The 27,810-nt window shown below is 39.6% G+C and overlaps 1 protein-coding gene across 1 annotated transcript in view; it reads left to right on the forward strand.

Annotated features, from left to right (window-relative positions):
* TTC3 (tetratricopeptide repeat domain 3) overlaps window positions 1–27,810 on the forward strand; it is a 129,167-nt gene that overhangs the window by 60,706 nt on the left and 40,651 nt on the right. The window contains exons 21-32 of the mRNA XM_049874840.1: window positions 3,523–3,643; window positions 5,367–5,489; window positions 6,589–6,690; window positions 8,248–8,340; window positions 8,997–9,061; window positions 10,598–10,734; window positions 11,841–12,167; window positions 15,782–16,033; window positions 19,067–19,113; window positions 20,303–20,359; window positions 21,757–21,836; window positions 23,176–23,346. Coding sequence (XP_049730797.1) covers window positions 3,523–3,643; window positions 5,367–5,489; window positions 6,589–6,690; window positions 8,248–8,340; window positions 8,997–9,061; window positions 10,598–10,734; window positions 11,841–12,167; window positions 15,782–16,033; window positions 19,067–19,113; window positions 20,303–20,359; window positions 21,757–21,836; window positions 23,176–23,346 — 1,575 coding nt within the window. The remainder of the gene's footprint in view (window positions 1–3,522; window positions 3,644–5,366; window positions 5,490–6,588; window positions 6,691–8,247; window positions 8,341–8,996; window positions 9,062–10,597; window positions 10,735–11,840; window positions 12,168–15,781; window positions 16,034–19,066; window positions 19,114–20,302; window positions 20,360–21,756; window positions 21,837–23,175; window positions 23,347–27,810) is intronic.

Consider the following 27,810-nt stretch of genomic DNA (forward strand, 5'->3'; position numbering starts at 1 on the left):
ACAACAAATATGTTTGAAAACATTATGGATTAGGAGTAAAAATCTTTTCTCTGAATTTCGATCATAGTTGAAATCCATACTCAAAGTTTAATATGTAACTGTTTTCTAAGTGTTTCATGTCTCTTAGCCTTGTCTCCCCAAATTGACTCTAATGATCCTTAGGGGGCAGAATTGTGTCTTGAACTTAAAAAAGAAAAAAATCTCCCCCTTTCTGCCTCTTACCCTTAATATAGTGGTGAGTATGTTAGATTACTTTATACAGAAATAATTAACTGATTGAACGTCACTCATAACTTTTATCGTCCTTTAATTTTCATCTAACTTTTTTTTTATTAACTTTTATTGAGCTTCAAGTGAACGTTTACAAATCAAGTCAAACTGTCACATATAAGTTTGTATATACCTTACTCCGTACTCCCACTTGCTCTCCCCCTAATGAGTCAGCCCTTTCAGTCTCTCCTTTCCTGACAATTTTGCCAGCTTCCAACTCTCTCTATCCTCCCATCCCCCCTCCAGACAGGAGATGCCAACACAGTCTCAAGTGTCCACCTGATACAAATAGCTCACTCTTCATCAGCGTCTCTCTCCTACCCACTGTCCAGTCCCTTTCATGTCTGATGAGTTGTCTTCGGGAATGGTTCCTGTCCTGGGCCAACAGAAGGTTTGGGGACCATGACCGCCGGAATTCCTCTAGTCTCAGTCAGACCATTAAGTATGGTCTTTTTGTGAAAATTTGGGGTCTGCATCCCACTGATCTCCTGCTCCGTCAGGGGTTCTCTGTTGTGCTCCCTGTCAGGGCAGTCATCGGTTGTGGCCAGGCACCAACTAGTTCTTCTGGTCTCAGGATGATGTAAGTCTCTGGTTCATGTGGCCCTTTCTGTCTCTTGGGCTCGTAGTTATCGTGTGACCTTGGTGATCTTCATTCTCCTTTGCTCCAGGTGGGTTGAGACCAATTGATGCATCTTAGATGGCCGCTTGTTAGCATTTAAGACCCCAGACGCCACATTTCAAAGTGGGATGCAGAATGTTTTCATAAGAGAATTATTTTGCCAATTGACTTAGAAGTCCCCTTAAACCATGGTCCCCCAACCCCTGCAGTCGCTCCGCTGACCTTTGAAGCATTCAGTTTATCCCAGAAACTTCTTTGCTTTTGGTCCAGTCCAGTTGAGCTGACCTTCCATGTACTGAGTATTGTCCTTCCCTTCACCTAAAGCAGTTCTTATCTACTAACTAATCAGTAAATAACCCTCTCCCACCCTCCCTCCCTCCCCCCTCATAACCACAAAAGTATGTGTTCTTCTCAGTTTATACTATTTCTCAAGATCTTATGATAGTGGTCTTATACAATATTTGTCCTTTTGCCTCTGAATAATTTCGCTCAGCATAATGCCTTCCGGGTTCCTCCATGTTATGAAATGTTTCACAGATTCCCCACGGTCCTTTATCGATGCGTAGTATTCCATTGTGTGAATATACCACAATTTATTTAACCATTCATCCGTTGGTGGACGCCTTGGTTGCTTCCAGCTTTTTGCTATTGTAAACAGAGCTGCAATAAACATGGGTGTGCATATATCTGTTTGTGCGAAGGCTCTTATTTCTCTAGGGTATATTGCGAGGAGTGGGATTTCTGGGTTGTATGGTAGTTCTATTTCTAACTGTTTAAGATAACGCCAGATAGATTTCCAAAGTGGTTGTACCATTTGACATTCCCACCAGCAGTGTATAAGAGTTCCAATCTCTCCGCAGCCTCTCCAACATTTATTATTTTGTGTTTTTTGGATTAATGCCAGCCTTGTTGGAGTGAGATGGAATCTCATCGTAGTTTTAATTTGCATTTCTCTAATGGCTAATGATCGAGAGCATTTTCTCATGCATCTGTTAGCTGCCTGAATATCTTCTTTAGTGAAGTGCGTGTTCATATCCTTTGCCCACTTCTTGATTGGGTTGTTTGTCTTTTTGTGCTTGAGTTTTGACAGAATCATATAGATTTTAGAGATCACGCGCTGGTCGGAGATGTCATAGCTGAAAATTCTTTTCCAGTCTGTAGGTGGTCTTTTTACTCTTTTGGTGAGGTCTTTAGATGTGCATAGGTGTTTGATTTTTAGGAGCTCCCAGTTATCTGGTTTCTCTTCGTCATTTTTGGTAGTGTTTTGTATTCTGTTTATGCCTTGTATTAGGGCTCCTAAGGTTGTCCCTATTTTTTCTTCCATGATCTTTATCGTTTTAGTCTTTTTGTTTATCATCTAACTTTTTAAGGGGAATTTTATAAGAGACCACTGATACTCTTGGGAACCCAGTCTTAGGGCATTTTTTGAATCTCCTTTATAGATTTTTAAAGATTGAAGAAAGTTTTCTTCTTTTTTATTTCCTGGAAGTTACTGTCTGGCCAGGCTGGACTGTATTAGGAATCAGGTAGACACAGGGAAGTGAAGATTTAGGATTCACCTTAATAGTGATAGTAAATGGAATCCAAGGCTTAGGGTAAATTGCTTAGAACACACCTGTTTGATAAAAGTTTAATGCAGCGGTCACATGCAGGTCTTCACAAGGTCTGGGAAAGTAATACCAATGTGTGAAGTAGGTCAGTGTCACACAAAGGGAATCATGGGGATTGTGGTTCTTACCTCAAAAAGCATTTGTATTTAAATTTCCAAATAATGCATATGGGTTATACGGCTAATATGCTGATTTTGGCTGTTGTAATGTACAGTTTCTGATTAAAAGTCCTTGTCACCAGTGGATGGTGGTCTGGCTTTCTGCCGATGAATCTTTCTATCCCCATAGGCAAAAATAGATTTTGAAATTGGGAAATCATTTTAAGATTGGAGAGAGCAGGAAACCCTCTTCTCTAGACTGAAGAGCAGAACAAAAACTTGGTTATGATCCAGTGTTTTCATATTGTTGCGTGGACTGTGAAATATTGCAATTATTTTTTAAAGCCATGAATCAAGTCAGAATTAAAACATTTTATATTAACAGCTAAAACAATTTGACTTTGTTAGAATAGTTTACTGCGTTGTGGTTGAAGAAAGATATCCAGAATACGTGATCCTTTTTAATTTTTTCAGTGGAATGTTTTGTACTATAGATGCCCTAATAGAATTAAGTTAAAAAAGTTTTTCCCATATTTATGATTAATTAATTGAAGTGGAGGGTTGTCATTTCTCTACAAGAACCTACTTAAATTAGCTTAGTATATGAAACAGATAAAAATGAAACAACCAAATTGTTGTTCAGTTTTCTGTTTTAATTGTTCACGTTTAAAAGGCCTGTGTGCCCCTCCCATAGGGGAACCAGTATCCAGGGCAGAGTTGGGTTTAATTTATATTACTTTTATAGCAAATAGCAATAATGACTTTTTTTTTTTTAAAGAAAATATGGGCTACTTCAAATATTTCTGTCCTGTTTTTTGTCAGACTTAAACTATTAAGCATAAAATCTCCGTAGGACTTTTGTTTCTGTGAATGAAAATATCATTTCACATCTTTAATACTTACTTTCTAATAATTCTGGCTTTAGATTTTCAGAAGCTCTTAACCACTTTCAGACAGCAAGAGAGGTCATTGGTAACCTTCCTGGAGTGTTAACTTGGCCCACAACTGATGTGATTATTGAAGAGACTGAGCCATCAAAAATAAGGGTAACTATTTGTGCAGCGTTTCTCACTAACTAAAAGCCCATCTGCATGAACTAACTAAGGTATCGGAAGACAGAGCCACCAGTACTCAATTGCCATCTCCCCACATGCATTTCCCGTTAGAGACTAATGAAAATCACTGGCATTAATGAGTGTTTCCTGTGTGCCAGGCAGGCACCTTTCATTCATCATTACATTTAATCCTTACGGCAGCTCTGTGAGATGGGTGGTATTCCCATTCCCATTTTACAGGTGAGGAAGATCAAGTTTAGCAAGGTGAAGTGGTGAGCTCAGGCTCAACAGCTAGGAAGTGGTGGAGCTGAGACTTGAGTCTAGACATTCTGGCTCAGCATGTGTTCTGAAGTGCTAGGAGTATTGTTTGTACTTAGAGAAAGGTGCATCATCACTGTTTGCTCAATTACTATAGTTACTTGAAGACCTGGAAGATAGGAATTTACGCCCATATCTGGGAGGCTGTGCCAGTTCTGGAGAAAAGTCTATTATGTGTGAATTTACTGGGATAGATCTTCCCTTGTAGGGAGCCCTGGCGTATACTCAAAATTTGCTTTTGATCAAAGCTTTTAAAAGCACAGAGCTCAGCCCTTACAACTCGATAATAAAAAAACACGTAATCCAATTAAAAAGTGGGCAACAGACCTGAATAGATATTTCTGCAAAGAATATATGCAAATAGACAAAAAAACACATGTAAAGATGCTTAACATCATTAGCCATCAGGGGAACACAAATCAGGATCATTGGATTTTCCTCTTTTCATGCTAGGTTGAGATGGAGGCATAAACCAAAACCAAACTGGTTGGCGTGGAGTCAATTCCGACTCATAGCTACCCTGTAGGACAGAGTAGAACTGCCCCGTAGTGTTTCCAAAGAACAGCTGGTGGATTTGAACTGCTGACCCTTTGGTTAGCAGCTGAGCTCTTAACCACTGTGCCACTGAGGCTCCAAATGGAGGCATAACCCCCCGTCCCAAAAACAAACAAACAAACAAACAAACAAACACTGCAGTCGAGTCGTTTCCAACTCATAGTAACCGTGTAGGACAGAGTAGAACCTGCCCCATAGAGCTTCCAAGGAGTGCCCGGTAGATTCAAACTGCAGACCTTTGTTTAGCAGCTGTAGCTCTTAACCACTAGGCTACCAGGGCTTCCAAATGGAGGCGTAGGGAGCTATTAATAACAAAAAGCCAGCACTGGAAGCATAAAGTGAGGGGGTTTACATAGCAATAGACTGTCTCCCCAGGGAGTGAACAGGCACAGGTTCAGGGATGCAAGGAGGCGGATGAATGGGACTTCTAGGATCCTAGGTGATGTGAAGTTGAGAAAAGAGAATAGTAGCATCCTCAGAGCTGTCCTCAGGGTTATTCTCACTTATTTTTTCTGAATCCTTAAAGGAGGCTTCTGAGAGCTGTAAATTATAAAATGAGGTTAGATGATTTTAGCACAGGGCAAGATTTTAATTCTGACTCTAAAATCCTGAAAAAAAAGTTTTGTCCAGTCCTTCCTTTTTTCCTACCTCCCGACGTGTGTTCATATTGGCCTCTTCTTAAAAGGACTTTCAAAGTTGTATGTCGTTGGTTCTGGGCTAAAGAAATTGAGTCATTTTTAAGCTAAAAATACTTTGATGGCAAGAAGGTATTGAAATCACAAGCATTTTTATTAACTCATTAGTGTTGTAATAATATCATTTTTGCTTATTTTTGTTTTAGGAACTGTTAGAAAAATTTATTGAAGAGTGCGAGTTCCCTCCAGTGCCAGAGGGCATTTGTTCCTATCATGATCATTGTGGGGCACTCAAAATCCAGATATACATATCTGATCCAGACTTTAAGGTAACTGCTGAATGTACAGTGGGACATTGAATTGCAAGATCACGCCCTAAAATGGATTCAGAATGAATGCTGGAGTTGGAGGCCCCCAGTTCTCTGCTTACAGGCAGTTTTATATTTTCTTGTCCACTCCTTTCCTTTAGGTCTGCATCATCTATAGAATAAAGACCTTCTTTTTTTTTTTTTTTAATTTTTATTGTGCTCTAAGTCAAAGTTTACAAATCAAGTCACTCTCTCATATAAAAATTTATATACACCTTTTTTTTGGTGTATACTCCTAGTTGCTCACCTCCTAATGAGACAGCTCACTCCTTCTCTCCACCCTCTATTTTCGAGTCCGTTCAGCCAGCTTCTGACGCCATCTACCCTCTCATCTCCCCTCCAGACAGGAGCTGCCCACATAGTCTCATGTGTCTGCTTGATCCAAGAAGCTCACTTGTCATCAGTATCATTTTCTATCCTATAGTCAAGTCCAATCCCTGTCTGAAGAGTTGGCTTTGGGAATGGTTCCTGTCTTGGGCTAACAGAAGGTCTGGGGACCATGGCCTCCGGGGTCCTTCTAGTCTCAGACCATTAAGTCTGGTCTTTTTATGAGAATTTGAGGTCTGCATCCCACTGCTCTCCTGTTCCCTCAGAGATTCTCTGTTGTGTTCCTTGTAAGGGCAGTCATCGGTTGTAGCCAGGTACCATCTAGTTCTTCTGGTCTCAGGCTAATGTAGTCTCTGCTTTATGTGGCCCTTTCTGTCTCTTGGGCTCGTAATTACCTTGTGTGTAAAAACCTGATTTATTCAAGAAGATAGTACCCGCCTACTCTCTCACTCTCCCTGGTTGGTAGATCAGATGAAATCATGTTTATAAAATATTTGGTACATTGTGAAGAATAATGCAACTGTCAGCTGTGGAAATGACTGTATCAGTCAAGCTCTATGTCCCTGGCAGTAGACATTCTGGGGTCCAGAAGAATAGCACTCCCCCAGGAGGCAGTACAGTATCTAGCTATGCTGCCAGCTAAATGCAGACAGCCGCTCTTTGTATCTTAATATGGGTATGTTGTGTATGTGACATCTTTAAAGTGTGAATTAAAAATCTTTTGAAACCCCAGGGCTTTATACGAATCCTCTGTAGCCATATCTGTAAAATTGACTTTCACATAAACTGTTGGAAGAAGTTAAAAGCAACCAGCTACAATGATAAACCTGACAAGGTAAGACATAATATTGTCTGGATTTTTTAGTATACTTATTACGTGTTGATCTCCCCATCCCCCAAGAATCTTCAGAAAAAGAGTCTTAAGGGATTATAAATTTCTTCCTGAACATTGTAGACATATTTACAGAGTTTTAAATTAAAACTTAATAGTAAAGTGGAAAATAAAATTTCATGTTTATTAGATACAGTTGTAAAGGTGTAGTACCCATAGAGTCATTTAATAGATTGTTTATTGTTTAACCATCTTTTAAACTATGTTTTGATCAAAAAGAAAAATTTAAATATCTGATTTTAAAATGTAAATCTTAAATTATGCACTGACAGTTTGAGCCCATCAGAGATCTTTCATTAAATCACTTTAAGGTTTTGATGTAGAATTAAAGTCTCAAAATGGATGTGGTAATTTGAGCTAAGAAATCAGCTTAAATTTTGTACTGCTACTTCTCGTTGAGGTTTCTCTTAATTACCAAGATAATGATGCTGATTGTATTAGCTATGTTTACCTTGAGAGAAGATACAATTTTATAACATCTGCATTCATAGAATTTTCTATCTAAGCTATAGGCTATGGTACAGAAAAAGAAAATCTTTTTCTACATTGCAAAGGTTCATGTAGACCACTGTGCTTATTTGAAGTAAAACATAAGGTCGTTGTGCTGGATATCTGCTAGCAGTAAGAATTATTCAAGTTTGGTAGAGATAAATCTTTATATTTTCATATAGTTAACTGAAGATATGATGATAGGACCAGATTACTATTGCCATTGAGTCACTGCTGGTGTGTCTTTGTCTTACCTAAAGTGAGTTTCTCTAGCTGAGCACTCTCCCTTAGTGATCTAATCAGTGGTTTTTAAATACCCTCTGTAAATTAGTTGGAGCCTTGGTGGAGCAACTATTAAGTGTTACGGCTGCTAACTGAAAGGTCGGCAGGTTGAATCCACCAGCCGCTCCTTGGAAGCCCTGCGGGGGAGTTACTCTTTCCTGTTGGTCACTGTGAGTCGGAATTGACTCAATGGCAATGGATTTGGTTTGGGTTTTGACAATTAGTCAGTTTTGCTAGGATATACTAAAGTAATATACAGCCCAAATATCTTAGTGGCTTGTAAGAAGAAAAGCTCATTTCTTGCTTGTATTACCTCTCCTGCAGTTGTGACTGCATTTGGGCTGTAGCAGCTCTATGCTCTGTGGCTCTGTTCTTTGTTTCTAAATCAAGGTGGAACAGTGGCCCTTTTCTGGAACGTGTTCTGTGGCAGACAGAAAAGGCAATGGCCAGTCCATGCAGTGTTTCTTAAAGGTTTTACTTAGACATGGTATACATCGTGTCAGCCCACTTTGCACTGGCCAAAGCAAATCACAGGGTCAGCCCTACACGGGAAGTGCATTCCCCCACAGGGAGACTCTGAAGGCCACATAGCAATCAGCAGGGACCTCTGTCACCTCCCTGAAGGAGCTTTTAGATCATGCTGTGACTGTGCCTGATGGTTAAAATGATGTACGTGTTTGGATATCTTCCCCCCGAGACATACCTTCTTCTTTTTTTCAAACCATACAGGACTTTCTAAACGCAAGTTGTCTCACCCCTGACTGCCAAGGTATCATTTGTAAAATTACCGTCTTCAACAGTTACGGTGGTGTAAAGTGTGAAGTAAGTATCAAATACGAGGGAAATCGTACTAAATTGATAACCCAAATGCTTATAACTTGTAAAACATTTAGATTTGTGGAAGTTGTATGATTTGGGTCTTGTCTTTTCTCAGAAAAGAAATAGTTACCGAATTTAAGAAAATACAGCAAGTAATAGGACGTAGGAATGCCTTGCTGAAATGAAGCACTCCCACAGTCTTTTATTTCCTAATAGGAAAAGGAGGCTTTTTACTGTCTAGTTGTATTGTTTCTACTCTTTTTCAGTAACTTGGTTTTGTTACTCCCTAGTAAACTTTTGGGTATTGTAGAGGGTGTGGATTCTTAGGGAGAGGAAAGAGTGTCATGAAGGATTCCCTTCATTTTGTGGGACTGGCAGGAGTGAGTAGTTTTAATGAATCTTGTACCTGATCTTCTGCTTAGCCGCAATTATTTTTATTTTTTTGCTCCTTCCTAAAGTGTGTCTACTCTCTTATTCCTCTTTTCAGTAAATTGTTTTGCTAAAGCTTTCTGGGCTCTTTTGTCTGGGTCAGAATGTCATTCATTGTTCTCTTGCAAATTGAACGTTGTGTGTGCTTTTGAAATACTGTTACTTGTGATGTTGTGCTTTATGTCATGGGTGTATGAGACAAATTTTGGATGTCTTTGTTTTATTTAAAGTTCGAACACAAGATCATAAAAGAAAGGGGTCCTTCAAGACCTATTCAGAAACAGAAGTGTTCTAGGTAAGATTTTTAACAATCAGTTTAATGATGTCTCTTAGAATATAATTCATTAAATGCAGGTTTCTAAATTAGGCTCCTTTTTAAATTGGCTTTACGCATGTACGTACATACGTATGTCCAAAAAGTGGTTTTTAAGTGAATTTTACGAGTCTTAAAAACTAACCTAGAGTTATTAAATATTCAAAACTGGAATCAGAAGCATTATTTGGTAGTTGGATTTATAAGGAAAACCGTGACATTCAGTGCTGTGAAGTTACATGTTTTATGAATAGATTTCACATTTAGATAAAAATTATATACAGGCTGTCCCCGGGTTACAAAACTCCAACTTAAGGACAACTTGTACTTGCCCTTTAATGTTGTATACAGCTGCCCTTGCTTTAAAATGATTGAACCAACGCCTACCCTACTCACAACAAATTCTTCATTACAGTCACCCTTACTTGCTACACATTCAACTTTTAAATCATTGAAAAGGCTTCAAGTGTTTCTCAAACTAAAACCAAAAAACCAAACCCACTGCGGTCGTGTGGACTCCGACTCATAGCGACTCTGATTAACAGAGTAGAACTGCCCCCATAGGGTTTCCAAGGAGCAGCTGGTGAATTTGAACTGCTGACCTTTGGGTTATCAGCCGGAGTTCTTAACCACTGTGCCACCAGGGCTCTGCTTCTTGCACTGAAGTTGGGCTAAATAAGAACCATATGCACTGGTTCTGAGTTACCCAGAAATTCGACTTAAAGACGCAGTTAGGACTGGATCTCGTTCATAACCCAGGGGCTGCCTGTACATAACTCTCAGCTTAATTCCACAAGTATTTTTCCTCTTTATCTCTGTTCAGCAGACATTTTGAATCAATGATCATTTGTTACTTTTGAAATACTCAGTTTACTCAGTTGAAATTATCATCATCTTTGTATTTTCTTGTTCAGATCAAATAATTCCAATCCTTTTTTCTTTTCTTTTTGGTCCTGCTTTTCTTTTTTGTTCTAAGCGGTGGTTTCTTTCTTTCTTTCTTTCCTTTTTTTTTTTTTTTTATTTGTGACCAAGAAAAAGAAAAAGAAAAGATGAACAGAATTATTTGTTGAAGAGAATTCATTGTAATCAGATCATCCAAATTCTGATGTGGTGAGCCATTACGGGGATATGAAAATAACATTTTACTTACTATGAGTTTGTTTTTTGAAATGCATACTTACTGTATTATCTTTCAGAGAAACTTGTACTATTCATGTTTACTTTAAGCAATAACTTACTTATATGGAAATAACGTATGTACAGTCTGTATGTGCCATACCTAATTAGAAGTCACTCAGTGATTGAGGTTCTTGTTTTTATGAAACAAGTGCCCTTATCTTGCCTGAGTTGACCGATGATGTCAGCAGTTGTTGATGTTGAACAGAAGATGCAGGCCAAGTTGTAAGTAAAAAGGAAAACTTATACTGCTTGAAGAATGCTTTCTATAGTAGGCAAAGAAGAGTAGTCGATTGAGCTTATTACAAAGGTGAATTACCCCTAATCATAAATGTTTATCAGCCTAGAGAAGCTAAAAGAAAAAGAAGAGAAAAAAATGAAGAGGAAGAACCAAAAAGAAGAAGCAAAAAAATTAGCAAAAGAAAGACGGGAAGAGGACTTAAAAGAAAGTAAACCACCGAAAAAAGAAGAAAAGAAAGGTACGCAGAAGTTCCAGGCGTGATAAGAGTAATGTGTTCTTGTTTAAAAGTATGGATATAAATATTGGCATATCTGATTGGGCATCGTATTAATCGATATTGAATGGAAATTTAGATTTCAGCTTAGCTTGTTAATACTTTGACCGTGTTCTCTTACTCCTGGATGATGAGGGGGTTGGTATAAAGAGCACTGTTTTGGAAACAGTACTCAGGGATTCAAAGTGCTGCCCTGCCACTAACTCTGGGCAAATGCTTGCCTCATTTTCCTCATCTCTGAAGTAAAGGTGGAAATAATAATATCCAGCCTGCATATTGTGTGTTTGAAGTGCCCTGTGAAATGAACTCTACTGTATGTGGTTTTAAGTCTCAAAATGTCACTCAATTTGTTACAAATTGTTTAGAATAATGCTGAGTTCAGATAAAAAGGCAGTTCATAAAAGGCACCATAGAGATTACCCAGTCCGGCTCTCTGTTTTAAGCTCATCTTGTCTCCATTCTCTGATCAACATGGGAATGTCTGTCTCACTGGTTATTTTACTTCTTCCTGCGTACATAGTGGTCGGTGTCTTTGCCTTCAGTCTTGAGTTGAAGTAAGTTTTCCTCATTTTCTGCCATTGTTATTTTTCCAAAATGAAATATTTTACCACTTGCTGTCTTTATTTTTCACCTAGTCTTCCGTTAATGTTTAACAGATCAATCAAAATGATCTTCCCCATTGAATAATTTTTCCATGACTCTTTGTATCTTAACTTTTCATGCTTATCGACAAATCGTATTTATTGATGGTAGTTGGTGAGGCCAGGTTAGGAGTATTGAGGGAAGTGACCTTATTTAAGAGGAGCTAAGTTTTTAGATGTTACATGATCAGTACAGAGTGAAGGATATAAGCATTTACTTTTTAATGGTCTGGCTTAATGTGAACTTTCATATTTTTTCAGAGGAATTTTTTAAGTATTTTATCTTCCTAATTAAAAATTCCTACAAAACCACATAAAGAATGGTGTCACTGAGTCATACATTATTATGTAATGGTCTGTTATTTCTAAGCTTCTGTCCTTGCCCATTGGTTCTGTGTCTCTCGTTCACTGACCACTGTTTATCCTTAGGAACTGTAGAATATGCTCAGCCTTCCCAGTTCCTTGATGACAGAATTCTGCAGTGCATAAAGCAGTACTCTGAGAAGATCAAATCCGGTATACCCAATACTTCCACGCTTATGAAAGAATTGCTTTCTTGGAAGGTTTTAAGCGTAGAAGACTACACAACGTGTTTTTCTAGCAGAAATTTTCTGAGCGAAGCCGTGGACTTTGTCATTCAGCACTTGATTAAAGAAAATAGTAGAGTGAAGACAAGAATATTTCTTCATGTTTTGAGCGAGCATAAGGAAATGGAGCCCCAAGTAGCCTCCTGGATCGAGAAACTCAATGGCTTTGGTATGTCTCCCTATTCTGGAAAGGCATGGTTAGTAGAAACGATGAATACCGGCCTCTGGATCCTTTTTATTTTCCTGTTTTTGGAGTCCCTGGGTGGTGCAAATGGTTAACACACTCAGCTGCTAACCAGAGGTTCGAGAATCCCTCCAGAGGGGGCTTGAAAGAAAAAGCTGGCCATCTACTTCCAAAAAATCAGCCTTTGAAAATCCTGTGGAGCCCACTTCTACTCTGGCACACACGGGGTCACCTTGAGTTGGAATCGACTCAACAGCAGTTGGAAAAAAAAATCCTATCATTTATGACTTATTAAATGCAATATGGTTAAAAATACTGTTTACTCCCTGCTCACAATTTTTAGGTTAGACGATACACAGATAATAGTATACTTTTTCAAAAAGTGTAAACACAAGAAAGTTCAGTCAGTAAGAAAATCCAGACCTGTATTATGCTAAACTCTATGTAGATGTATGAACTGTGCGTATTTTAGGCAGTCTTATGTAAGTGTGGAAACCCTGGTGGTGTAGTGGTTCAGAGCTACCGCCGCTAACCAAAAGGTCAGCAGCTTGAGTTCACCACCTGCTCCCTGGAATCCCTATGGGGCAGTTGTACTTTGTCCTGTAGGGTCACTATGAGTCAGAATCGACTCAACTGCAACGAGTTTGGTTTTTTGGTTTTATGTAAATGTACCCCTTGGAGTTTGCTGTCTGTTGGTGCCCTCTGCAATTGTGGCTGTTTAGAGAGAATATAGAACCCAAAATTCAGATTATTAATGAACACTTGAGAACGGAGAGTGGATGGGAACAATTGTTTAGGATCACTCAAGGCAAATCTGTGTGTAAGGATTAAGAGAAAAATACCCCAGGTTTGAGCTAGGCTTGTAGGTCACCAGATTATGAAACTGGTACTCTGATCTGACTTCTGTTTTGACTGGAAAAAGGGAAGGCTGAGGAAGACCCCCTAGCAGGCACTTTGCAGAAGGCCCCACAGGGACTGCAGAAGGCAGCCCCAGAGAGTCATTGGCTGTCACTAGACTCTGCTCTCTCTGGGCACCTGCCAGGGCCCTAATTATCTGGTGACCATGTGAGCAACTGGCCTAGTTCAGTAAACAGCTTTGTTGGCAGCTGGTGGACAAAAGACTGAAGGGAGACAGCAAGAGCAGACCTTTTCAACAGGATCCCTGAGAGGGGGCCTGCCAAGCCTCTGAGAGCCACCACCTCCTGCCTGAGATGTTACGGACATAGGGACTGTTGGAATTCTACGGCTTCAGAGAGTAAATCTGTAAATTCCTGTCCGTAGAGACAAAAGCAAGATGGCAGCAAGCTTGCTGTAGATAGCTTAATGCTCCTGCTTTGAGCATAGGTCTCCATGGGCTTGTAGTCCCAGAAAATTACTCTTGTGTTGTAAACTTGTTGCTGGCATCTGTTAACAAAAAGATAAGTAAATAATAAAGTTATCTCTTGCTTTAATCTCTTTTGAAAGAAATAACTGGAGGAGGAGGCGGCTTGTTTGGGTTATGCCACGTGGGCAAGAGTGCCACCCAGTGTCCATTCCAGTAAACTGCAGTATTTAGCCATACATCTGGACAGAAAAATGTGTGTCTGTCCTGTTGATATAATTCATGTTTACTCTGAAAAGTAAAGGCATCAGTTTAATAAGTGTGTGGGGGTACTATTTAAAGTTGAAATTTCTATTTAAAACTTTTAAAATGAGTCCGAGCATTGTAATTAATAGGCTTTACTGTAGACCAGTGTAAAGCTCACATTTATTACCTGATACCATGGAGTTGATTCCGACTCATAGTGACCCTAGAGGACAGAGTAAAACTGCCCCATAGGATTTCCAAAACTCTAATCTTTATGGAAGGAAATTGCCATGTCTTTCTCCTGCAGAGCCGCTGGTGGGGGCGAGCAGCTGACCTCTCAGTTAGCAGTTGAGCCCTGTGTCACCAGGGCTTCTTACTTGTGTATTAAAAGCAAGCAGTTTCCAATTCCTGGAATTTTACTTCCTTCTCACAAAGAGTCTATCCAGTGGAGTCACATCATATGCAAATTCAGCATGAGAGAGGTCAGCTGACATGCTCAGCAAAAAAGAGCGAGTACTAGCAAGAGCACAAATTGCAGAAATGAGCATTTCAGTAGTGGGTGTGATCTGTCTGCCTCCCCCTAACATAGCACGTGTTCTGTTGTGAACCTTTTTGTGGCTCTTAGCTGCTGTTGAGTCCATTCCAACACACGGTGACTCTGTGTGTTACAGAGTAGAGCTACTCCATAGGGTTTTCTTGGCTGTATTCTTTATAGAAGCAGATCGCCAGGCCTGTCTTCCATGACACTGCTCACTGGGTTTGAACCTCTAACCTTTACGTTGGCATTCAAGCGCAACCATTTGCACTACCCAGGGACCTGATGTGAGCCTTAGATGGGAGGTATGAGTGTGATATTTCTTCATCAGTGGTTCCCTAAAACCACCATTGTGGTTTATGAGTATTGTACTCATAGGAGTATTTTATGTGGTGACTGATTCTGGTGTTCAGAGATACTAACTTTCACGCACCATGGCCTCTGAGTGCGAGCTAACGATTCCATCTGGAAGAAGGAGCGGTCCAAGGTAATTCTGACTCAGCAGTCTCTGCTTCACTTGCTGAGCTTAAGGCCCGTGTGAGAGGTGGCCATGCTGTATTAGAGGCGTGGTGGGGTGCTTGAGCAGAGCCAGCCTTTACTTGTTGGCAACTGATTAGGAGAAGCAGGAAGAGTGACTCCTTGATTTTTATGGAGGAGGGTGAGGAACAGTTGGTGGTAGGGAGGAACCTGCCCAACTTCTTTTAAAGCTTTTACACATTTTGTTACTATGGAATATACATGGAAAACACCATAAACCTTTCCTACCAAACAACCAAACCAAACCCAGTGCCATCAAGTCGATTCCGACTCATAGCGACCCTATAGGACAGAGTAGAACTGCCCCATAGAGTTTCTAAGGAGCGCCTGGCGGATTCAAACTGCCGACCCATTGGTTAGCAGCCGCAGCACTTAACCACTACGCCACCAGGGTTTCCATAAACCTTGCCAAGTTTGTGTTAATTGGAGTGAAAGGCATTATAAATAGGGAAAAAGTTATTGTTATAGAGTATTTTTGAAGGACGTCCCTAGGTGGCGCAAACGGTTGGGTGGTTCGAACTCACCCAGCAGTCCTGTGGAGGCAAAGGCCTGGCAGTCTGCTTCTGTGGAGGTTACAGCCACGAAAACTGTACGTAGCACAGTTCTATTCTATAACACATTGGGCTGCCGTGAGCCAGAATCGAATCGATGGCAACTAACAATAACAATGTTATTAAAGGAATTTAATATGTTACTTTCATCTCTTAAAAAAAAAAAATTTTTTTTATAGTGATAGCATTATTCAGTTAATAGACAAGACTTAATTGTAATTAGCAAATCTGTTAACTAATGTTTAGAGTGCATAATAGCTTGAACAACTTTGTTCCAGGTATTTAAATGTTTTTCCTGAAAATGTAAGCCGACTATAATGGAACTGCTATTAAAAGCCGTGAAACTGAACGTGATTTTATGATCAATAATTTTTCTCTTCCTCTGACTTGGGTTTTGTTTTTATTGTAGGTTTGAGTGCTGTGGGACCTTTTCTTACTCGCTATGAGGCGTCTCTTAAGGACCTTGATTTTAACATTTTGAGTTCTCTCTGGAATGAGAAATATCGTCACAAACTAGGCTCTATAGAAGGAAAGAACTTTGAATATTTCCTTGAGCCGACATCATTGAAGGAAGCACGTTTCTTAATATGGCTGCTGGAAGACCACAGAGAGAAGTTTCCAACATTACATAGTGCTTTAGATGAATTCTTTGGTATATTGGGTACGTGGACCAAGTTTAGATTTATTTATATCTAGTCTTAGAAAGAAAAAAAGCTTTTGAAGGACTTAGCGTATTTAAATACTTAATAAGGAAAATAGTAAAAAATTATATCTTATAGAGTTGGCTTATTTGGGGGGAGAAGTTAGTGGTTGAGAATAGTGATTTTTTGATGCGAAGCTTGTTTTACCATGTAAAGCTCTAAGTTTTGTAGAGATGTTCAGATGGGTACATTACACTAAGCACACACCATACTTTTCCCATCTTAGATATTTTCAGAGTCATGGCGAAGATTGCATATTAAATGGATGGCATTTATTAGCAGGTGGTTTGATTTTTGGCATTCAAGAAAACATCGGAATGTGGGAGGAGGTGGTATTTGCAGAACCTGGAACAGATGTGACATCTGTTTTAGTAGGAATAGTATAGAACTGGGAGTCAGGAGAAGTAGGCCTGTGGCTCAGTCTTCCCAAAGTCAACTCATTGAAAACTTTGCGTGTAGTCCTACTGCTTCAGGGCCCTGTGTAGGTGTTAACAGGGAATTCAGAAAAGCTTAAGATAGTCCTCAGGGAGCTTGTTTCTAGAAAAGGGAATAAGATGAATGCACAAATAATTGTAATATGGTGGAAACCTGAACAGGAAAGGACTAGAGACAGTGCTGAGTAAGGGGTTCAGAGGAAGGCCGGAGCCCTAGGCGCCTCCCTTCGGGAGAGGAGAGCCTTGCTGCAGGGTTAGAGGGTGGATGTCGGGGAGTAAAGAGGTCGGGTGGAGGGGAATCGTGGGCATGTTGGGGAAACGGCATGGAGTCCAGTTTGGCGGAGAATAAGATACAGTTTAAGAAAAAAAAAAAACCTGCCATCGAGTCAATTCTGACTCATGGTAACCTCATCTGTTACAGGGTAGAACAGCTCCATAGGGTTTTCTTGGCTAAATAGCAGTTAATTCCTTAGTGTCTTTTAGCCTTAGTTTCCTTATCTCTAAAATGAGAGGATTTTGACCAAATGGTCTTTTGACCTCACAATTCTAATATTCTTAGGTTCTGAATTAATTTTAATATCTTATATTTGGTACTACATCTATGTTTTATGATAACCCTTCCCCCTGCCCCTTGCCCTCAGCATTAGAATTCAGCTTAACTATTATCAGGAGTTGAAAAAAAAAAAAACCATTGCTGTCAAGTCGATTCCAACTCATAGCGACCCTATAGGACAGAGTAGAACTGCCCCATAGGGTTTCCAAGGAGCGCCTTTTGGTTAGCAGCCGTAGCAGTTAACAACTGCGCCACCAGGGTTTCCATTATCAGGAGTTAGACTTGTAAATTTTATGCTCCTTGTTTTAAAAGGTACGTTAAAAGGTCCAGCCATGACCCCAAGTGTCACCATTATAAACTTCAAGTGCAGTGTAAGGGACTGACAGTGACAAGCTTAGTAATGTCATGGTTCTCAGGAAAAAGCACACTCAACTATAGATGGCTTTATTTTTCCAGGATTCTGCTCCATGACTGGAAGGTGGCACACTACCTGGTAGCCTGACTTTATTGCCATCAGTTTGCGGCTGCTGGTAATAAAATGCTGTTCTGGGACTGAGCTTTCAAAACCCGATGCATGCTGGGATCACACAGCGGGAGAACTAAAAAGGACACAGTTTGCTCTGAGTGTGCACTCTGCCTGATACTTGTGCTCTATGCCTAAAGCACACAGTCCATCGGCTGTGACTGCTTCTCTGCTGTTAGCCATAGAGCCCGAAGCCACCAACCAAGTGACTGCCAGCCCTGCAGGTTTTCAAGTCCAGAGGCGTGCCTCCAAGCCCTGCCTCCCACCCTCACCCCAGATGTCTCAATTTATCTTTTCATTTAAAGGAAGGATTATATTTCTTAACACTTTTCAGAGTCCACTGATTTTATAAATAGGGGTGTTCAGTAATGTCATCAGTGCTCTGATAATTGGGAGCCTGACCTCCCTTCTGAACGCCGGGTGCCTGTTCCCCTGTTGGTGTTTCTGTGTCACAACCAGCGGGCCCCTTAGACACAGCATGGCTAAACTCTCTTGATCAGAGACCTGCTTTGCCTAAATTTACCTCAGTTCATAGCATCTTTGTATATCTAGCTTTTAATAGGAAACCCTGGAATTAGTCTTGATTCCTCCTTGTTCCTGCTATACCAGTCTACATCTATCTAGGTTGTCACCTCTGTCTTTGATCTGTCCTTTTCTGTCCATGTCAACTGCTGTAGGCTAGAACCTTATTTATCTTTCCATGATTAGACTCTTGCAGTAGCCTCCAAACTGGCCTCCATGCTTCTAGATGCTCCCACTTCAAATCTTCCTCCTGTATTAACTGTTGTCAGCTCTTCTAGAACATCTGTCTAGTGCTCTAACTGCTCTGTTGGGGAAATGTTTACTTAGTTTTGCCTACACAGTGAATTCACGTCATCTCTCTAGGTTCATTCTCACTCTGTACCATCTGCCCTCTAGGTATATAATCTACTTCTTTCTGTGCCTAAACCTGCCTGTGCTTCCTGCCTCCTGCCTTTGCTCAAGCAGTGCCTTCAGACCCTGCCCACTCCTTTGCTTGCTCATTTCAAGTCAAACTCAAATGTCTTCTCCCCAAAGTCCTCCCTGATCCCTCCCTGGGCCTTTTGCCCTTGAAGACTTTATTACCCCTTCCTTGTCCTTTCCATGTGTTTTACCATGGCACGCGGCACCCAGAGTTGTAGTTGCCTGCCTTTTTGTCTTCAGTCTGTTTTATGCATCTCTGTATTCCAGCACCTAGCATAATAGAGTTTGGCACATAGAAGGTGCTCAAATTATGCTACATTGGATTGAAATTTTTTTGTATTTCTGTGGTTGGTTTCCCATGTAGTTACCCATCCTCCCATTCTTTCTTGGTTTCTAAATTAAGCATGTGTCAAAGCCAGATAGAAAGTAGAACATATTCTATGTTAGTAGTACCTGGGGTAGTTTTCCTGAAGGCTTTGGTGTATCGTGTGGCCCTGTGAATTTTTGGTTTCCTCATAAAATCCTCGGTGTCTTCCTACAGACAGCAGCTGCACTGTGCTGAGGAAACATGACAATGATGACTCGATGGTAAGTGATCTGATCAGTTCTAAAACCAAAAAAAAAAAACAAAAAAACATTGCCGTCGAGTTGATTCCGACTCATAGCAACCCTATAGGACAGAGTAGAACTGCCCCAAAGGGTTTCCAAGGAGCAGCTGGTGGCTTCGAACTGCTGTCCTCTCGGTTAGCAGCTGTGGCACTTATCCACAGCGCCACCAAGGCTCCACGATCAATTCCAGAGCTGTGTTAAATGTTAAGGGAAGGGAGGAGGACCTGCATCAGTGTTTGTTTACATCACGTCTTAGAGCCAAACTTGGAGGACTTCTGGATAATGTAGACAGGTTCATTAGAAAGTTTAATCCCAACCTTCTTCTTGGAATTGGCACAATAATCACTCAATTCTGAGGCTTAAATTAGAACGATGCCCTAAACTCTTACACTAACTGTTAATATTGGAAACAGGAAAGGAAGAGTTCTTGAGTTATCGCCTGACATACAGCTGAAAAGCTGTCTTCCGTGATTAAAATGTTAACGTTTTGCTCAGTAAGGAAAACAAGGGGACTTTGAGTGGCTCCAGATTGAGTTGAAGTTAAAACAATCCCAGAGGTGTCTGTAGATCATAGTTGCCTTTGTCCTTTCTGGCAGTTCAGGACTTCTTCATTTTAGAAGAGTGATCAAATTGAGAAAAGAAAGGCATTGTGGCAGTTTTCAAAGAGAAAGATTTTCAGGATCAAGTCATCTTAACTGAAATTTTGTCTTAATCTGCTTTACCTCTTATTGCCCCTGTAAGCATGGAAGCACAGCTAGCATACTCTGGGAAGGTAAATTCTTCTCGGTTCACTGTATCTGCCCTAGCGTCTGGCCAGGTGCAGAATGCCTAGTAAAAAAAAAAAGGAGTATTGAAAAAGTGTCCTGTGTAATCAGAATTACTTTAAAGTCTGATTAGTTACTTAAAATTACATAAACCCTGTTGAAAATAAGTTGAAAATGTTGGAACAGTTCAGTTTGAGTTATAACTTATCATTAGACTTTTTCTTATTTTCTATAAATCATAACACTTGGGCTGAAACATCATAATGTTATTCTAATGAAAACATTTTATATACATATAACTTAAGACTAGTCTCTGGAAGTCAGTATGGTTTCTTTATATTGAGCTTCAAAATGATGATGATGTTTGAATTTTCATTGATAATTGTTTTCTCATTTTTTTTTAGTACGTTTCTCCGAAGGCGAAAAACAAAGGCAAGAAAAAGAAGCCAAAAGATCTAAAGGTATGGAGTATTTTCTATATTAATTCTTGTCTAAACTCGCCAAAAAATTAGTTGGCTATGTAAATTAGAATTAACCAATTCTTGGGATGTTTTGAAGCATTTTGTAGAGAGAGAATTTCTAGGCTTCAATCTACAGGTATTTTGGCAATCTTTTACATTTTAAGGGAATTTAAGGTTCATATAATATGTTTTTTTTTATAATATGTAAGTAACTCTTGGAAGAGACTTATTCTTTGTTGGCCTTTTTATTTTCTAGATATTTCCCAGTGAAAACATTACCATAATGTAGGATTCTATACGGGTGGTCATAGAGCCTAGTGGCCAAGAAGGCTTTGGCATCAGGCAGACCTGGGCTCATGTCTTGATTCTACAAGTTACTAACCGGGCCAGTTATTTGACTTTGCTGTGCTCTAGTATCCTCATCTGTATAACGGGAGTAATAATGATACATATTATTAATAACTAATATAGTTATTATGCTCTAAAACACGAGTTAGAATCGACTGGATGGCAGCTAGTTTGGTTTTTATTATCACTGTTACTAAACTGAATTTTTTAATAGTTTTTAGTATTCAGAAAGCTTTCATTGGGATTATTTCTATTGTTTAAAAGTTTATTACCTAAGCTATTCAAAATTAAATGATGAATAATAATTACCATAGCAGAATCTTCGAATTGATGGGACCCCTCTCCTTCCTCTCACCCAAGGCTCCACTCCAAGCCCATGAGTTAACTAAAAAAAAAAAAAATTTTTTTTTTTTTTTTAGGTGAGTACTTCATGGCTCATGTGGGGTGGGAGGGGTTTGGTCAGTAGGAGAACCTGAGTGAGAAAGAGTGAGCAAGTATTAGGGAAAGATGAGAGCAGCTTATAAATTCCAGTAAAAGTTATCTTTCATTATTGACTGTATGTCTTTAGCTAAGGTGGGAGTTTGAACCAAGTGACATTTAAATTGTTTTTGGAGTGTTGGAAGACACCCTAAATATTAACTTGGGCCTTTTAATGGTTGCTGACAGCGGCACCCAACATTATCAAAAAATTGTTGAACCCTATATTACTATGCGTTCCTGTTCATGAGGAAGTTTACATAGATCTTATATATTGAAGGAGCCCTGGTGGTATAGTGGTTAAGAGCTCGGCTGCTAACCGAAAGGTGGGCAGTTTGAATCTGCCAGCTGTTCCCTGGAGACCCTATGGGGCACTTCTAATCTGTCCTGTAGGGTTGCTATGAGTCACAAGTGACTTGAAGGCAATGGGTTTGATTTTTTTTTTTTTGGTATGTTTTGGGGAATTTACGTGCATAATTACATAAACGTTCATCGATTTTATTGGTAATTTTTATTTTTCATGGAATTTTAAGATAGAAAATCACTATCATTTTTTTTATCTTTTAAACCAGCCTATGTTAGTTGGGTCTGGAACACCTTCAATAAGACCAAGTGTTAAAAGTCAGACCGTCACTTCAAGCGATAAGAATAAGTAAGTACAGTTTTTAAATTTTTGCGTCATTTAATTGAAGGATTTTAATGTAGTAAGTGGCATTAATTTAATGCACTTTAAACTTGAGTTTTATTTCCCTAACTCCCATGTCTAAAGATGTGCATCTTTTCTGAGAGCCTGATGTGACTCCTCTGGGTTGAATTTATAGTGTGGCTTATAGATGGTAAGCCACACTATACAAACTGTTGTAAAGTCACAGGGCTGATGATATTCATTCAGTAAGTATATATTGAGAACCTACTATATGCAGGGCACTGTGGGAAAATCCTAGGAAAATGTCTAGAAAATATGAATTAAAATACTCCATGGGGGACGATTGTGTTGATAATTACTGGCATATTTGCTGTAATAGAGAGTAGGTGTTGTGGAAGCTACATATGTATGATGTTACAGCTGAACCTTAGATGTTTGTGATTTTCAGTGGCAACTGGTTGTGGAAACTGAGTTTTCAAGAAACAAATAGACATAAAAAAAAAAACTAGCGTGTAGCAGTGATCTTTTTCTATTTTCCTTTATGACCAAGAGGCCAGAAGTATTTTTTCTTCTATTTCCTAAAACTTGCCATCATTTTCATAAATCCTTTAAATCTAGTAGTTGTATAGAGTTAAAACAATAATACGTTATATCTAAATAATCTTATGTATCAGGCACTGTTCAAGGGCTTTACAAATATGAACTCATTTAATCCACCCATCTACCCTAGGAGGTAAGTACCTTGAGAGATAAAGTCCATTTTACAGATAAGGCACAGAGTACGTGAGTAACTTGCCCAAGGACACAAAGCTCCTAACATAGCAGAGCCAGGATTCAAAGCGGGCAGTCTGGTTTTAGAGCCCACGTTCAAACTACTACTTTATTTTAGAGTGTTAGAATCTTACTCTTTTTTTTAATTTATTTTTTAAGTCTTTTTATTAAGCTCCTTTTAGCAGACTCAGTCTTCCTTTAACTTAAATTAATAGCAAGTATAATAAAATCTTACGTTTTTCTCTCAACTCCGACAAGCTACAATTACCACAACACATCAGTTTTTAAAACCAGGAGTTTTGTAAAACTTTGCTCTTGGTAGGAAGAATACATAGTTAATTAGAAGTGCTTACTCAGAACGTCCAGTATGATTTCTCTTGATTGTGGAAGGTTAACTTTTTTGCATTAAACTGTATGGTAAGTTTTTTGTTTTGTTTTTGCATCATAATCCTGAATAATAGTCAACCATCTTTGTGGTTTTGGGTTTTTTTTTTTTTTTTTTTTCAGTTTAAGTATTCTTCTTCTGGTTCACGCAAAAGCTTATTACTCACAAAGTGGTGCTTTTCATCGACAGAGGCAGTTTAGAGTCCTCAGGCCCATTTGCAGTGCCTGAGCATCTTCGGAAAGACATAGAAGAATTTGAAGCTTACTATAAAAGACGGCAACAGCAAAAGAGAGAATATGCTGACCGGGATAAGAATATGGGCGAAACAGGCCCAAAGCAAAGACTTTCAACTCTATATGAGTAAGTAATTTAACATTCCTGCAATTATTCTATACCGAGGCTTCCGGTTAAAGATGTAAAGTTGCTTAATAGCCCTGGTGGCATAGTGGTTAAGAGCTCGGCACTAACCAAAAGATACGTAGTTCAAATCCACCAGCCATTCCTTGGAAACCCCATGGGGCAGTTCTGCTCTGTCCTGTAGGTCACTATGTGTCGGAATCGACTTGACGGCAGCAGATTTGGGTTTTTTTTTTTATATTAAAGGAATCATTTATAGACTCACAGCCCCTAGGGAAGGAAAGTATTTTTAGAGCTTTCACCACAGACTACACAAAGTTAATGGTGGATTATTCATTATTAATTTTAAAGTCCTCATTATTGGTTTTGTTAGTTTGAGCCAGGGCTTTGAACTGGTTCAGTTGAATCCCCTGCTGAGAATGTGCATTTCTGCTCCAGATGTACTGAATCAGAATCTACATTTTAACCAGCTCCCCAGGTGATGCTTATGCCAACAGCATTGGCATTGCCTGGAAGCTTGTTGGAAATGGAAATTCTCAGCAAACAAACAAAAGAACATAGCAAGGTGTGTATAAGTTTTGTATGAAACCCTGGTTTGAATTGCTAATATATTTTCTACTTCTAAAGCTGTCCTAGTATGTCCTGTTTGGACTGATAAGCAACAAAGTTTCCAGCCATGGTGTTTTTATCATGCATTCCCAGGTGTGCGTTTGCTAAGGAGTAATATGGTTCTTTGATCTCACTGTCCATACAATGATGGGTGCAGTTGTTTGGAATCTGATAGCTCCAGTAATCAATAATGAACCTTAAGTGAACTGTTACTCTTATACTGGGGAAAGGATACCAGGAAACCATTATTCCTTCAGCTGTAGAACCCTGTACTCTGCATTATATTGGGGACTTGACTTCCTGACATTAATCTAATGAAAGGGAAACATACTTTTCTTTTTAAGTAACTTTGGGTGTAAGTTGGTTGAAAATGTGAATGTGAAGTTCAGCAATTAAGTCTTGAGTGGGGAGTATAAAATGGGTAAAGAGTTCAGGAAGATCTAGGAAACAGCTTACCATTTTGAGCTTGGCATTGATAAGTAGTGTACAAAACCAAAAAGAAACCAAACCCTTTGCCATTGACTTGATTCTGACTCATAGCGACCCGCTAGGACAGAATAGAACTGTCCCATAGGGTTTTCAAGATTGTAAATCTTTATGGAAGCAGACTGCCACATTTTATTCTCAAAGAACAGCTAGTGGGTTTGAACCACCTACTTTTTGGTTAGCAGCCAAGCAAGGCTTCTAGTAGTGCACAAGGCCTTTCTTAAAAAATTGAGGACTAAATCTGTAATAGGAAAGTAACTTAAAAGTTAGCTAGTCACAAGTGGCCATCTAAGATACATCAATTGGTCTCAACCCATCTGGAACAAAGGGGAATGAAGAACACCAAAGACACAAGGTAATTATGAGCTCAAGAGGGTCACATAAATCAGAGACTACATCAGCCTGAGACCAGAAGAACTAGATGGTGCCCTGCTACAACTGATGACTACCCTGACAGGGAGCACAGCAGAGAGTCCCTGATGGAGTGGGATAACAGTAGGATGCAGATCTCAAATTCTTGCAAAAACACCAGACTTAATGGTCTGACTGAGACTAGAGGAACTCCAGAAGTCATGGTCCCTGGACCCTCTCTTAGCCCAAGACTGGAACTGTTCCCAAAGCCAGCTCTTCAGATAGAGATCGGACTGGACTATAAGACAGAAAATGATGCTGTTAAGGAGTGAGCTTCTTGGCTTAAGTAGACACATGAGACTATGTGGTCAACTCCTGTCTGGAGGCGAGATGAGAAGGAAGAGGGGAATACAGAGAGGAGAGGAGGAGTGTGCTGCCTTATTAGGGGCAGCTAGGAGTACATAGCAAGGTGTGTATAAGTTTTTATATGAGAGACTGACTTAATTTGTAAACTTGTGTGTAAAAGGACACACACAAAAAAAATGTTAGCTAGTCTCCTGAAAAATTCGTTACTCATCCGTAATTTTTTTCCTTTTTTTTTTTAAATGTACTTTAGATGAAGCTTTATAGAACAAACTAGTTTCTCATTAAACAGTTAGTATACATTGTTTTATGACATTGGTTGACAACCCCATGACATGTCAACACTCTCCCTTCTCAACCTTGGGTTCCCTATTACCAGCTTTCCTGTCTGCACCTGCCTTACGGTCTTTGTCCCTGGGCTGGCTTGCCCCTTTAGTCTTGTTTTGTTTTATGGGCCTGTCCAATCTTTGGCTGAAGGGTGAACCTCAGGAGTGACTTCATTGCTGAGCTGATAGGGTGTCCGGGGACCATAACTCTTAGGGTTTCTCCAATCTTTGTCAGGCCAGTAAGTCTGGTCTTTCTTTTTGAGTTAGTATTTTGTTTTACTTTTTTTTTCCAGCTCTGTCATGGACTCTCTACTGTGATCCCTGTCAGAGCAGTCAGTGGTGGTAGCTGGGTACCGTCTAATTGTACTGGACTCAGTCTGGTGGAGGCCATGGTAGATATAGTCCATTAGTCCTTTGGACTAATCTTTCCCTTGTATCTTTAGTTTTCATCATTCTTCCTTGCTCCCAAATGGGTGAGACCAGTGGAGTAGCCTAGATGGCCACTCACAGGCTTTTAAGATCCCAGATGCTACTCACCAGAGTAGAATGTAGAACATTTTCTTTATAAACTATGTTATGCCAACTGAGCTAGATGGTCGCTGAGACCATGGTCCCAACATCCCTCAGCCTAGCAGTTTGGTCCCTCAGGGAGTTTGGATGTCTCTATAGAGCTTCCATTACCTTGCCTTGTACAAGTTCTGCTGGCTTCCCCAGTATTGTGTACTGTCTTACCCTTCATCAGAGTTACCACTTAACTATTGTCTATTTAGTGTTTTTCCCTCCCCACCGCTTTCCTCCCTCTTAACCATCAAAAATTGTTTCTTTTTGTGTGTGAACCTTTTCAATACAGTAGTGGGCTCATACAATATCTGTCCTTTTGTGATTGACTTATTTCACTCAGCATAATGCCCTCCAGATTCATCCATGTTATGAGATGCTTCACAGATTCATCATTGTTCATCATTGTTGCATAATACTCCATTGTGTGTATGTACCACAGTTTGTTTATCCATTCGTCTGTTGATGGGCACCTAGGTCATTTACATCTTTCTGCTGTTGTGAACAATGTTGCAGTGAACACGAGTGTGCATATGTCTATTCTTGTGATTACTCTAATTTCTCTAGGATGTATTCCTAGGAGTGGGATTGCTGGATCATATGGTATTTCTATTTCTAGCTTTCTAAGGAAGCACCATATCATTTTCCAAAATGGTTGTACCATTCTGCGTTCCCACCAGCAATGCATGAGAGTTCTGATCTCCTCCACAGCATCTCCATCATTTGTTATTTCCTGTTTTTTTTTTGATTTGTGCCGGTAATGCCCGGGGATGAGATGGTATCTCATTTGGTTTTGATTTGCTTTTCTCTAATGGCTTGTGATCCAGAGCATTTCCTCATGCGTCTGTTGGCCGCTTGAATGTCTTCTTTGGTGAAGCGTCTGTTCATTTCCTTTGCCCATTTTTTAATTGGATTATTTATCTTTTTGTTGTAGAGGTGTTGGATTTTCTTGTAGTAAATAGGTATTGCATTGTGTTTGTAAATTGCTTTGGGTAGAATTGTCATTTTCACGGTGTTGAGTCTACCTGATTTGTAATAGCCAAAAATATTTTCCTAGTCTGTAGGTTCTCTTTTTACTCTTTTGACGAGCATAAGTGTTCAGTTTTTAGAAGATTCCAGTTATCTAGCTTATCTTCTGGACTTTGTATGTTGTTGGTTGTGGTTTGTATCCTGTTAATGCCATGTATTAGGGCCTCTAGCGTTGATCCTATTTTTTCACCTATGAACTTCATAGTTTTTGGTTTTATATGTAGGTCTTTGATCCATTTTGAATTAGTTTTTGCATATGGTGTGAAGTATGGGTCCTGTTTCATTTTTTTGCAGATGGACATCCAGTTTTGCCAGCACCGTTTGTTAAAAAGACTGTCTTTTCCCTGTTTGATGGATTTCGGACCCTTGTCAAAGATCAGGTGACCATAGGTGGATGGATTTACATCTGGGTTCTCAATTCTGTTCCACTGGTCAATATATCTGTTGTACCAGTACCAGGCTGTTTTGACTACTGTAGCTGTTCTGAGGTCAGGTAGTGTGAGTCCACCTACTTTATTCTTCTTCTTCAGTAGTGCTTTACTTATCCGGGGCCTCTTCCCTTTCCATATAAAGTTAATGATAAGTTTTTCCATCTCTTTAAAGAATGTTGTTGGTATTTGGATAGGTATTGCATTGTATTTATAAATTGATTTGGGTAGAATTGTCATTTTCACAGTGTTGAGTCTACCTATCCATGAGCATGGTATGTTTTTCCATTTATGTAGATCTCTTTTGGTTTCTTGCA

The sequence above is a fragment of the Elephas maximus genome, chromosome 2, assembly GCF_024166365.1.
Source record: "Elephas maximus indicus isolate mEleMax1 chromosome 2, mEleMax1 primary haplotype, whole genome shotgun sequence".
In the NCBI taxonomy this organism is placed as follows: domain Eukaryota; kingdom Metazoa; phylum Chordata; class Mammalia; order Proboscidea; family Elephantidae; genus Elephas; species Elephas maximus.